This window comes from Podarcis vaucheri (genome assembly GCF_965113315.1).
Source record: "Podarcis vaucheri genome assembly, chromosome: 5".
Lineage (NCBI taxonomy): Eukaryota > Metazoa > Chordata > Lepidosauria > Squamata > Lacertidae > Podarcis > Podarcis vaucheri.
Window position 1 is genome coordinate 66,779,321 of NC_138763.1, and position 12,989 is coordinate 66,792,309.

The window sequence follows — 12,989 nt, forward strand, 5'->3', positions numbered from 1 at the left end:
AGGCATGTTTAGGGATTCATTGTCGTGGCGCATCGTCATTTTATTTACGGGGAGCCCCAAAGCCTGTGGCCTCTCACGTTGTGAGTCACAAGAAAGGCGGACGTAAAAATGCATTCTAGTGAATCCCTAGGGAGACGTGGAAAACCTAAAATGGTTTATAGAAAGGCAGGAAGTCCTAGAATCAAATTACCAAGTTTGAGAGGCCACCAAATCCCAAGCATTACCTTTGGCAACGGTGGAGAACCACCCCATTTGGCTCACTAGGGTATATCAGCCAAGCCACTGTGCCCTGCCCTACACCCAATCTCAAATAGAACCTTAAGTGTGGGACAGGCCTGGCTCAGTCCAAAGGGCATCTGCAGGTCCCACCTATCATGCCTGCACAGCCCTTTGCACAGGGCTTCATAATAGCCACCCTGCAAAGCCCCTTACAAAGCACTTTGCAGGAACTGACAGTCTGACTACCGAAACTTTGCAAGCTATGCCTTCACCCACAACTGATTTCAAACCAAGCAGGCAAAAAGGGTATCATCGTGACATCAGATCACCTGACAGGTGGGCAGCCCTATCCAGCAGACATTTTTCAGTGCATCTTTATTGTTTTCAAACTGGCTGCTATGTTCATTTTAAAAAATGTAAACAGACTGAAGTATGAAACACCTTAGAGAAGCGGACTGTAAATGCCCCAAATTAACACAGTGGCTCTTATTTTCAAGAATTCCTCCTTTTTGCTGCAACAGATCCACATAGCTATTCCTGTCACGAGGGCATACCTGGTACTTTTCTTTTTCAATGACAATGTCACTGTCTTCATCTCCCACTTGGTCTGGCATTTCTTCCGGCTCAGCCTCTCTGTCAAGTCTGGTTTCTGCCACAGAGTTTACCTCATACATCCCACTGCCATCTTCTTCTAGCTCTTCCCCCTCCCCCTCCTCTTCATCTTCCATCACATCCTCCAAAGTCCTCTCCCAGAGTACAGTTGCTCTTTTAACGGGTAAACGCACATCTTCTTCAGTGTTCATTTCAGATTCAGCTTTGACAGCCATCTGCTCAAATGACTCTTCTGGGGGAGAATCATTGGAATCTAAGACCATGACCTATTTAGGAAGGAAGCAAAAAACATATGAAAGCCAGTTTGTGACGGTGGTTTTAGCTGCTATTAAAGCTTCCTGCCAAAACAAACAAAAACAAAACCCTGCTCGTTTTAAGGATTTCCAGAATCCATGCTTTCTTCCAGCACAAACCTATGCCATATAGCTTCTTTATTATGACACAGAAGCAGAGGTGGTGGAGTGGATCTTCCATGCCATTCAGGTAGCCAAACACCTCCTTGAAGGCCATCCAGCTAGCTCAACACACTGAATGAACACCCCAAATAACAGCTGTCTGGCCTCATTCTGAAGACCCCCAACAAGACAGTCCACTGCCCCTCTAGGTCATTAATGTCAAGATGCTAGGTCTCATTTTACAATGCAGATGGGAGCACTGCATTTTATAACCCGGTGACCCTCTCCATCCAGGCAGGAAAGAGACATGATCACAGTTCCAGTAACACACTCTAGGTGAAAGGCACTGGAGGATAATGGAGAAGCACGTGGCCTGGGGAGAGGCCTGAGGGCCAGATGCAGAGGCTAGGTGGGCTGCATTTCCCTCCTATCCCGCTATAGATTGGCAGATCATTAGCTCTGTTGTTTAGCATCATTCATATATGTGGCACCTTAAAGGTACATAGATGAGCTTCTGCCTATCAACTAAAAGCTTCAGGAGTCAACACAATCACCAGACATGGATACCATTTATAAACTTTGAAGAAAGCATACAGGTTGTGGATGTGCCACATAAGTGCAGAAGGATTTGTTTTATATGAATATCACAAGAGTTATTTGCAGTAATTGAGATTATAAGGAAGGCGAGTTGACACTTCAGAATAGGTGTTACAGTGATTTGGAAGGGGGAGGAAGTTTGGTTGTTTACATTTAAAGTTTCCTTGGTTGGTAATATTTGTGTAAGGCCTTCAAATTTTAGAGAAGATGTGTACTTGATTTAAGATACCACTTAATGATCTGCTTACAGAATAGGAAACACAAGTTAATTTGTATAAGCAGCTGCTGCCAAGGATGCTTCTTCGTATATCAGTTCTTGAAAACTTGAGATTCATTTTTCTCCCCCCAGATGTTACTGTCACTCTTGTAGATTAGTCCCATAATTAACCACATTTTCCCCTTTCCATTCTCTTTCAGGTATTGGTAAGAAAGCAAATGTGTGGCATTTAAATTCCTACACACACACACACACACACACTTTTCTCAGGGATCATAAAGTGTAAGATGGTCCAAAAGTAGTTAAGAATTTCAGCTAGGACAGGTAACAATCTTGTTTGAATGGACCATTAATATTCCAGTACTAGGACTACATTCCTGTACTTCCTTGTTTGCAAGTAAGTCCTACCAAGCTCTGACATCTGAAACATTCACCTGCCCTTCAAAAGAGCTCTAAGGGCAGAAGCCAGCTAGCTGACCCATAGCCTTTTGTATGTCTCTAACTGCATGGTGACTCCAATAATCTACTTCCAGTTTCATACAAATGTGAACACTTACTTTCTGAGCAATTGCTGAAAACCTGAGCACGTTGAGGGTTTCATCATACGCAGAGGCGCTCTGGCTGACGTTCACTATCATGCACACCTTCCCCTTACCACTGAAGAAGCCTTGAAAGAAGTGAGTCAGCTTGCTTTCCCGAAAGGGGATGTGCTGCTGCAGCCTGAAAATGAAACCAACAAGACAGCTGCAGTTCACATTTTCGAAGAGTGTTTTCAAGCAGATTTTCTAGGGTATGGGGCCAAGCTTCATTTTAAACAGGCATAGCCTGAAAGGCTTTAGGTCCATTCAGGCCTGTTGCTTCTTCACCACATGCTTCCCAGTTTGTTTGTTTGTTTGTTTGTTTGTTTGTTTGTTTGTTTGTTTTTAAAAAGTTTCTACAGAGATCCAAAAGACAAGGGGGTAAAGGATTATTGTCATTGAGGATGGGTTGTGGGCAGCAGCCTGAAGGAAGCCCCAAACTGGAAGCCATAGGAGAAAGTCAGTAGCTGGGACCAAATAACAAGTTAAGACCAAAGGGTAGGCCAGAACCAAACAGAAACCAACAATCTGTGAGTACGCCAGAGCTCAGGCAGAGTATGTTGCTCAAGGAAGGTTCAGCCAGAACAGAAAGCCATTGAATACTCCTTCCAGAGCAGAAGAGTGGGTTCTTTGCAGTGAAGGCTGCTACCTGCAGTGGTTCACCACATGGGGCAGCTGCACACAGATTCAGCATCTTACTGGGTACCTCTCACGCTTATGAACATCAACTGTCCTTTCAAAACACTGCAGGTGTTCACTGGGAAACAAGCAAGCTTGGTTTGAGCATCTATTTTTAAAGTAAGTGTTGTACAGTCAGGGAGGTTTTTGGCTTGCTTCTTTGATCAAGCAAACTTGGGTAACAGCACTTTTGGCAGGGGAAAGCTTTTTAAATATATTATAACCGCATTATGGTCCTGTCACTTGCATGTTTTAGTTCAGTTTTGAAAAATCATCATCATCATCTATTATTTTAGCTTGGAAACTGCACTGCCAATTGAGAACTGGTCATGTATCATGCTTCACCGGACTAGCAAAAGGATGTGCTTGCCCTAAAAATGGAAGGATCTCTTACTCCTATTTAAGGACTGGTTAAAGGCTTAAATGTGACATTTGGAAAGATAAGGCAATTTCTGGCTCTTTAAAGCACTCTGCCTCCTTTTACACCATTTCCCGCTTGTTAGGATTCACATCCTGTAGGGATCATGTCAGGTGGGGGGGGGGTTAAGGACAGGCTGTTAAGCAGTCTAGGTCTCTCTTAAACACCTATGTTATATGAAAGGTAGCAGAGATCTGCATGAGGAATATGCATACTTCTCTCATTCAAAAGGTGTTTTCCTTCTCTTTACAGAGAGCTGCTAGAAGCCCCCGCCCCCATCCCTTAACATGAAGCGAAACGCTTTCCCAGAACCTACTTTGATTGCTGGCTCATCTTCAGGGCACTGATGCATTTGCCTAGAATGAGCAAGGAAGTGTTAATATTCCCACTCTCTTTCAACCTCTCTCCTTCGTTGTGGGTTCGTGTACAACGCTCTGAGCCAGCGAGGTCGCAGAGGAATAATCTGGAGATAAAGAAAAGGAGTGGGAAATTTAGGTTGCCTGGTCTTACAATTTTAATCGGTAAGAACACATGAAATACAAAACTTACTCATTGACTTGCATCACACGAGTTGCTTCAGGATCAATTTTTAGCATTTTCACAGTGAATATACTGTGGCTGAAAGATCAAAAATACACAGACGTTGCTGCCAGCAATGCTATCTTTAAACATCAGTGAACACGTTGCAGCCTTCTGCCATTTTGAAAATCTTAATAGCTCCTAACCTCGAGGCACTTCTTCCATTCTAGTATATAGTGATAGATTTTAAGATATATTTATACCATTTGGAAGATACATAAACATGCATATTAACTTCTTTTAACATCCCAGATAAGGATTTTAGAATATTGCAGGCCTCTTCACTGCCCTATTCTCTGCAACTTACACACATTGTACACATTTAACTTTATGCACTTGGCCAATTTTTTTTTAAAGGGAGTAGGTGTCTTGGAAAAAAGACTTTGGCAATCCCACCCACCGTTGCACCCAATGTGTGTTGACCATATGCAATTTTGGCTTTACGCATTATCGCCCGGAACGCAAGCCCTGTGTTGTGTGCTTACTGTACTTAACATTAAAAATCACACTGGATCTCCAAGGAATCACCTACCCATTACTATTTATTAAATCACAGAAAACTTCACATAATTAAAAGCCCCAAAGTTCAGCACAAGATACAAGATACATGTGGGTGATTGTTTCAAGAAACACATCTGAGCAAGAACGGTGTAGGGATCCTTAGGTACTGGGCATTACTTTAACAAGTCTGTGTTGCATAAACTTGCAAGTAAAAGCTGAAAGTGAACCATTATGCTACTACACATTGAACATATCCTGATTTTACTATCGGCCTCTTACCTTCTACTGGAATTGGCATTCAGTTTTGTGGAAGCAAAACTCTGATGTTTCAGGCCTAGTTGCATGAGCTTAAAAGCTTCTTTGAAATTTGAAACCTGAATCCATTGTAGATCTTCAAGAAATAGAAATGGTTCATTATTCACCACTGAACAAGAATTAAAGCAAGAAATTAAGGGAAATAAGAATGTGAGTTAGGAGCATTACACTGAATTAAAAGCTAGTTTGCACACAGCCTGGGCACTGAATAAGCAGGACACCTTAAGGCTACTGAAACTGGTTACCAAAGATTTAAGATATTTGTTACCTTTAACATATGAACAGCCTTTTACATCCTGTGACAGACGCAACACCTTCCTTCTTCTATCATTGGACACTGGGAGCAGCAGGTCGTAAATGCACTCATTATAAATTTCACAGAACGAAACCCAGATGGAGAATTTTGCACCTCTCCCTTCATCCACATTAGATTGTTCAGCTTCTTTCGCTAGTTCATCCAACTCTGTCGGAACAATGGAGTGGCATTAACATTCTGCTGAAGTGAGTCCATCTCGATGTGATTTAAAACAGGCTGCTTCAATAGCACTGAACATTGTTCAGACAGCATTGTTGTTTGCAGCACAAGATCCAAGGTTGGAAAATGACAGCTTTTCAAAGTATAAGGGGAAGTCTCATTTCAGCATTACTTACTACGGCAATAGTGCACGCTGAATTTTTGGAGCCTAATTTTGGCTTTCGGATACGTAACTTACCATCAGAATTATCAGCAATTCCACTGCGATTCCCATTAACGACACTTGGATAATCAACCTGAAAATTAAGACAGAAACAAAATATGGGTTATCCTAGATGTTCTATCGTATTTTCTATGGCAGGACTGGAAAATTAGGATGTGCTAATGGATCATTGCAATGAAATTGCCATTTGTATGGTAACCAGAGCAAGCCTTACCAGGCATACCTATACGAGTCTGCTGCTGCTGCTGCTGCTGCTGCAACAGCAGCATTGTATGGCACTTTAAGGGCCAAAGGAATAAGCATTCATGGGCCAGAACCCACTTTGTGTAGCTCACAAAGTAATCTGGATATGTTAACAATTCAGAAGTCAGTGGAAGAACATTTCAATCTCCATGGAAATACCACAATTCCACAACTCCTCCAGGAAAGTTCAAACATGAGGCTGCTGAGTTTATGCTCTGCATAGCAATGGAAAACACCTACAGCTATTTCTTGTATTTTTTGCCTTTGGATCACCAAGTTTTCTTCCTCCTCTCATGCACCTGATGAAGCAGATTCCAACTCATGCCACAATTTCCATAACTAGACAGTATTTGTGCCAGAGCATACTTAGCACTTGAGAAGGCACGATGGCTCAGTGGGACAGCATCGGCTTTGCAAATGCAGGTTCAGTCGCCAGCAGGGATGGGGATTTCCTCTGCCTGGACCCCTGGAGAGCTGCTGCCAGTCAGTGTAGACAATACTGAGCTAGCTAGACCAATGATATAAGGCAGCTTCCTTTGTTCCTGTTTTTTGATAACAGTTGCATGCTGGTCAGGCAATATTTTTTTAAAAAAAAAAAGTTTGAACAATGGCATAGGAAGGAAGCATGGACAGAACAGGGATGGACCTCTGTAACGAAGCAATGTTACATTAGCTGGAACTCAACATGGTGCCCTCCATAAGTTGTTGGCCGCCAGGTCCAATCAGCCCCAGACAACATGGCCTATGGCAGTAGTTTTCAAAGGGTGTGGCAGGAGAGGGTGGCAAATGTGGGAAGATTCAAGGACACCCAAAGAAACATTTAATCATTTGAGTGTAGTATAGTGCCCATCTATCTATGTGTAGAATATGGATAAATATATTTTCAAAACGAGAGCATCAAGTGATATTGAGGACAATGCTAGCTGTGATCCAGAATCACCATTCGAACAGAGTGCTGGAGAATAGCATTGGCTACTCTTCTGCAGTTCTCCATGACATAATATTGTGAACAGGCATTTTCAACTCTGACAAATATGGAAGATCAGAAAAGAGAAAGACTTATTTGCATTGATGAGATGAGAGTTTGTTTGCCTCAAACTAGACCTAATATAAATGAGATTTCCTGTCAAAAGCAAGCTCACACCTCTCATTGAGTTTGTATATATGTAAGAGGCTCATTTATATTTTGTGAATGATTGATGTTCTTATGCAGCTGCATTGTTTTCTGGGTGCCCCATGATCATATTATAAAGTAGCCACTTTTTATTATATAAATCACGTAATGGTAGGAGTCATTTCTTTTCGTTTTCCAAGTTCCAACATAATTTTATCAATAAATAATTATGTGTAGCACGAACAAATTTGAGGCCTGTTGTGTTAAAAAAAAAATGTTGTGGGGCTGTGCTACAATCCCATCTCCAACAATAAGCTCTTTCTTCCTCCCCCCACCCCCGCTGGTAGGATTCCCCTGGCAATTCCCCGACCCCCCCAGTTAGTGTCAAAGAGTGGTACGCACTTAGGCTGGAATTCAAAATGACACTATTAGAAATGTCTCAAATGTGCAAGCATCCCAGCTTGACAGGCAGAACAATCTCTCCTCCCACCAAGCACTGTACCAGGATTCTCCCAACCCCCATAAGGCAATTTCAAGTGGCCATGGGGGGGGATGAGAAGGCGATGGGAGCCCCACTGCGCTAAGATTCTGCCGATGGGTTTCATTAAGTAAATCGTGTCAATGGGGTCCTAATCATGGCGAAGAAACCTTCAAAGGGAAGTGCCCATGCATGTACAACTAGCATAGCAATGTCAGGATGAGGCCAGCTCCTGCTTCCGCCTCTGCAAAATTCAATGGACACACCTGCTTGCCCTTTATATTCTGTACAAACAGCTTTGATTATTAAATAATATGTGGTGCCCATGTGGTTTTTATTATGCCACTTTCTACTACTGGTATCACATTGACAATCTACTTTGTTGCAATATAGACTATTTATTATGGCACCTCGGATATGATTTTTCACTGAAAGGCAGGGATTTTTTTTTTCTCTTTATGTATTTAACATGGTCAAATCACCTTTTATTCTTGAACTGAGATTCTACAAAACTGAACAGAAATGTATGAAGATACATCAAACTGCAGAAAAGGTAAAGGCAGAAGCACAGCAGATTCTCTGGCATTTTGGACAATCACAGCAAGCATACGGGTTGCAGCCAATGTGAATCCTACTCAGAGTTGACTCACCAAATGAATGGACATGGCCAAGTGGTCCATTAATCTCAATGAGTCTCTGCCAAATAGGTAAGAATTCCCACAGCCAAAAAAACCATCACACCAACATAGAAAACTCTGGTCAGAGCATAGTGAAATTTTGGTAATATGTGTATATGTATACATACATACAAAAACACACACATACACAACCATTTTCAGTTTCTTTACAAATGGTTGTTATTAAAACTTATCATAATTCTAAATCTGTCCAACTGATTTAGTGGGGCTTAAATCCCTAGTAAGTATTCAGGATTGCATTCTAAATTGACACACCTCTTTTATAAGACGGAGAAGTGAGCATTTGACAGACATTTCTTCTCTGATTTCTTCTTTAGTCAGCCTTCTGTGTTCTCGGCAACGATGGGGTTTGAGATCCATCTCTGAATACAGTTTGCCTTGGATGCGCTTAAACAACATCTCCAGTGCCCTTGGGAGAATGCCACCATCTTCATTAGTACCTGTCATAAGGACGATTTGACAGAACTTTGAACACGCTTTTGGAGCAGAATCAGGAAAAGGGGGCAAGGAGGCAACATGAACTGTATACATGTGGAATTAGAGCTACCTTTGGAGTAAGCACAAGGTGATTGGATCAGCATTCCAGTAAAAATATATTCAACCCCCATTTTGGAAAGCAACATTTAAACCACACTGAATAAGCTTTACCCCTACTCACCAAAGTCAAGTATTTCATGTCAAATACTTTTGGCTATTGGAAAAGTTTGAAATATTTATACAGAGCATAAAATGATCACAGTATGCGTTTTCAGTTTTCTTTACTAAAACAGAAATGCTAAAACAGATCAAGTGAATTGAATGTAGTAATCCCTCCCCCACCCCTGGAAAACCCATATAGGCGGTCAACTAGAAATCCATTTGTGCTGTTCATACTTAGATCTATTCCATTCACTCATATTTCAGGGGGCAGGGATCGGACCAACCCTTTAAAGCAAGAGTAGGCAACCTAAGGCTTGTGGGCCGGATGCGGCCCAATCACCTTCTCAATCCGGCCTGCGGACGGTCTGTGAATCAGTGTGTTTTTACATGAGTAGAATGTGTGCTTTTATTTGAAATGCATCTCTGGGTTATTTGTGGGGCGTAGGAATTCGTTCCTTTTCCCCCCAAAATATAGTCTGGCCCACCACATGGTCTGAGGGACGGTGGACCAGCCCACAGCTGAAAAAGGTTGCTGACCCCTGCTTTAGAGTACCTAGATGTCTGACATTTAGAAGACATCTGAAGGCATCCTTTTTTAGGGAAGTTTTTAATGTTTGATGTTTTATTGTATTTTTAATATTATGTTGGAAGCAGCCCAGAGTGGCTGGGGAAACCCAGCCAGATGGGTGGGGTATAAATAATAAATTATTATTATTACTACTACTATACGGGGTTACAAAACCAGTTTCCTATGTTCCAATTCAAAATGCATTTTTTAAAACATATTATACACATATTCCAAATAAAAATAAGTAGTTCAGAGAGTTGAAATAACTGTAGCACACAGTTTGATGACACAGAGCATACACAAGTAACACGGAACTCAAGTTAACATTTTGTCCAGAGAAACATGGATGCTCAGTAGTACCTTTGTATGTATATGTTTTCCCAGCATTTGTAACACCATAGGTAAATACAAGGCGACTGTGTCCCTTCAGGAAGTCTTGCACTGGCTGCTTCACAGTCCCTTCAAAGAGTTCTTCCTGGGTTGTTTCAGGTCCAAATACCTAAAAAGTTAATAAGAAGATATTTTATGGCTTTCCATACTGAAATTCCAGACAATTTCTTTCAAGACTATATTTTCTTAAGCTTTTCAAATCAGTGAGAAGTATTCAAGCATTATTATGTGCAAAGTTTCCATACTAAGGGTTATGAGTCGCCAATAGCCCTTTACACTTTATTTACCTGTGAAAAAGTAAATTTCTGCACCAATTGCTGCAAGTTTTTTTCACTAAGCCGGAATACCTTGGAAGACTTGGGAGCTTTTAATATAACACTTGATGCGTCAAGAACAGAAATACAATTCTGTAAGAAAGGGGAGATAGATAATAGATATTTTTAGTTCAGCAGATGGCATTCTTAAACAAATTTTGCTTTTAGAATTTATTTTTAAATCACACCTGAGAATCACCTTCCTTTTCTGACTGCATCAACGGTCTAATGCGCAGGCAAACATGAATGCGTTCTCTGGATTCCAAGCTCTCTCTCTACAGAGGGAAAGAGTAAAACCACAGTGCTGTCCAACAATATTGCCATATACTCAAGGTTCTTGGTTTTATGAGCCTTTAATCTCAATAGACTATACACAGCTAAATTATTCCACATGGGGAACAACTTCCCACACAGAAGCTGGACTACAAACTGTTTAATTCCACGAGCAACTGAGTATTCCAAGACATCACATCCATCTCAGCCATTTCCGCGTGGATCACTTTCACAAGTACAGTACAACAGACATTGTCATTATCACTTGGAGTCGTCCAATTCCCTTACCTGGCTTATATCAGAGATTGATGATAAATCACTATAGAGATTCTTCCTAATGTCACTAACATCCACAGGGATAATTCTTGGGGACAATTCAACAGCAGAAATAAAGGATGGTCTAAGCATTGATGGCTTATCCAAATTAGACTCCATCCTATTAAAGAAGACAAAGCGGGGGGGGGGGAGAGAGAGAGTTGCTTGAATGGAACATCCAATAACATGAAATTTGGACCTCTACACAAATTTCTTCATCATGTGAACTCATATGTCAGACTGTAAGTATTACTCAGATTTTAGAGTTGCCTTGTCCTGTTTGTCTGAACTTTCCTTGCAGAAAAGGAGAGGAGAGTGAAAAAATGGGCACAGCTACAGTACAGTTTAATGCAGTGATCATCAACCTGGTGCCTATCAGATGTTTTGGAGTACAACTACTTGAAGTGCTGGCTATTCCCAAGGTTGTCAGGACTTGTAATCCAAACATCTGGTGGACAGTGGACACCATATTGAGAAGGCCATTTTAGTGCCATAGTCCTTTGAGTGTCTTCTTTGGAAACTTCATTGGAAGCTTTGCAAGGATGCGAAGTAGCATTAATAGCACTTAGTTGTTGTTGTTGTTGTTTTTACACAAAAAGTAACCCAAATTAACTTACAAAAGAGTGCAAAGTTAAAAAGTACTATGTAAAGGTAAAGGTACCCCTGCCCGTTCGGGCCAGTCTTGCCAGACTCTAGGGTTGTGCGCTCATCTCTCTCTATAGGCTGGGAGCCAGTGCTGTCCGCAGACACTTCCGGATCACGTGGCCAGTGTGACAAGCTGCATCTGGCGAGCCAGCGCAGCACACGGAACGCCATTTACCTTCCCGCTGGTAAGCGGTCCCTATTTATCTACTTGCACCCGGGGGTGCTTTCGAACTGCTAGGTTGGCAGGCGCTGGGACTGAACGACAGGAGCGCACCCCGCCGCGGGGATTCGAACCGCCGACCATGCGATCGGCAAGTCCTAGGTGCTGAGGTTTTACCCACAGCGCCACCCGCGTCCCAAAAAAAAGTACTATGAAACCAAAACAAATTAAAAACCAAAAAACACACCCGTAATATAAAAGGCAGGCTTAACACATCCCAACCTCTGAAAAGAGGCAACAAGTATTTAAAACACTACAAATTAAGGACCAAAAGCCTTGATAAGAAGAAACATGGTCAAGTTTCAGGTAAGATGGCCCAGCAACGATGCTGATATTCCACAAATGTGCAGCTGTAGCAAAACACTGAGCGCATCCTATGCCATACCTCCGATTTACATGTATTTAAAGTGACCTACAGACTTAGAGTGAAAATACAGATTTAGCATGTTAGCAGGGGCTTCTGTGGGTCAGATGCACAGCCACTATCGCCTGAATAGACTGTACTTTTAATAAGCCAGGCACGACCATTCTATTCCTCAAATGGCTTTGGATATGTAAGGAGTGCTTTAAAAAACAACAACACGGCACTGTAGGTTTGTTTTCCTCCCCAACTTGCTGTGAATCTGCTTCAGGAAAATGAAAGCTGTTTTTCTCCCCCATGGCTTCAAAATTTCATCTCTAGTAAGGTCTGGCATGTTTTTTTTTTCTTTTTTTGCACTACCAAGATTCGGATCCAAAGCGCAGGTGCGTTATTTCAAAAACGTAAGATATAATGCAACGATGCCCTGCAACTACAGGCCTGCTACCAGCTCAGCTTTGGGCTTGACACTAAAGTAAGCCATTCCGCTCGGATCCCGGACCCGAATGCAGACCGAAAGGGGCAAAAAAAGGGCCACCATTTATCTACTTACTTTTAAAACGACATACAATCGGGTGCGAGAACCGGCTGGGTCTCTCCCCACGAAACAGAAGAAATCAATCCTATCCCATGGACGGCGGCCCAGCCAACGGCAGCCCTTCTCGCCCCGTTAAGCGCACAACCGCCCCCCAAAAGTGGCAACGGCCTCGCCGCCCCAGCGAAAGAAGCTCACCTGCGCTCTTTTTCAAACCTCGCCGCCGAGGCTCATGGGAGCCAACCGCCCGCGTCGTCGAGCACGCTGGGAAATGTAGTCGCGGAGGCCCGGCAGCTTCCGGCCGCTTCTCTATATAGGAGCCCTTGGGCGCGGCGAAAGACTACGAATCCCAAGAGGCTCCGCGTCCATCCGGGAACTACGGAAGGATTGTT

General features: G+C 42.4%; 1 protein-coding gene across 1 annotated transcript in view; it reads right to left on the reverse strand.

Moving 5' to 3' along the window:
• KIF20B (kinesin family member 20B) overlaps positions 1–12,789 on the reverse strand; it is a 38,718-nt gene extending 25,929 nt beyond the window's left edge. The window contains exons 1-13 of the mRNA XM_082221999.1: positions 12,616–12,789; positions 10,813–10,960; positions 10,440–10,526; positions 10,225–10,344; positions 9,908–10,046; positions 8,596–8,780; positions 5,823–5,880; positions 5,378–5,572; positions 5,074–5,185; positions 4,264–4,332; positions 4,031–4,177; positions 2,598–2,760; positions 774–1,097 (exon numbers count right to left, since the gene is read on the reverse strand). Coding sequence (XP_082078125.1) covers positions 774–1,097; positions 2,598–2,760; positions 4,031–4,177; positions 4,264–4,332; positions 5,074–5,185; positions 5,378–5,572; positions 5,823–5,880; positions 8,596–8,780; positions 9,908–10,046; positions 10,225–10,344; positions 10,440–10,526; positions 10,813–10,959 — 1,746 coding nt within the window. The 5' untranslated portion in view covers position 10,960; positions 12,616–12,789. The remainder of the gene's footprint in view (positions 1–773; positions 1,098–2,597; positions 2,761–4,030; positions 4,178–4,263; positions 4,333–5,073; positions 5,186–5,377; positions 5,573–5,822; positions 5,881–8,595; positions 8,781–9,907; positions 10,047–10,224; positions 10,345–10,439; positions 10,527–10,812; positions 10,961–12,615) is intronic.
• Between the last annotated feature and the right edge of the window lie 200 nt (positions 12,790–12,989).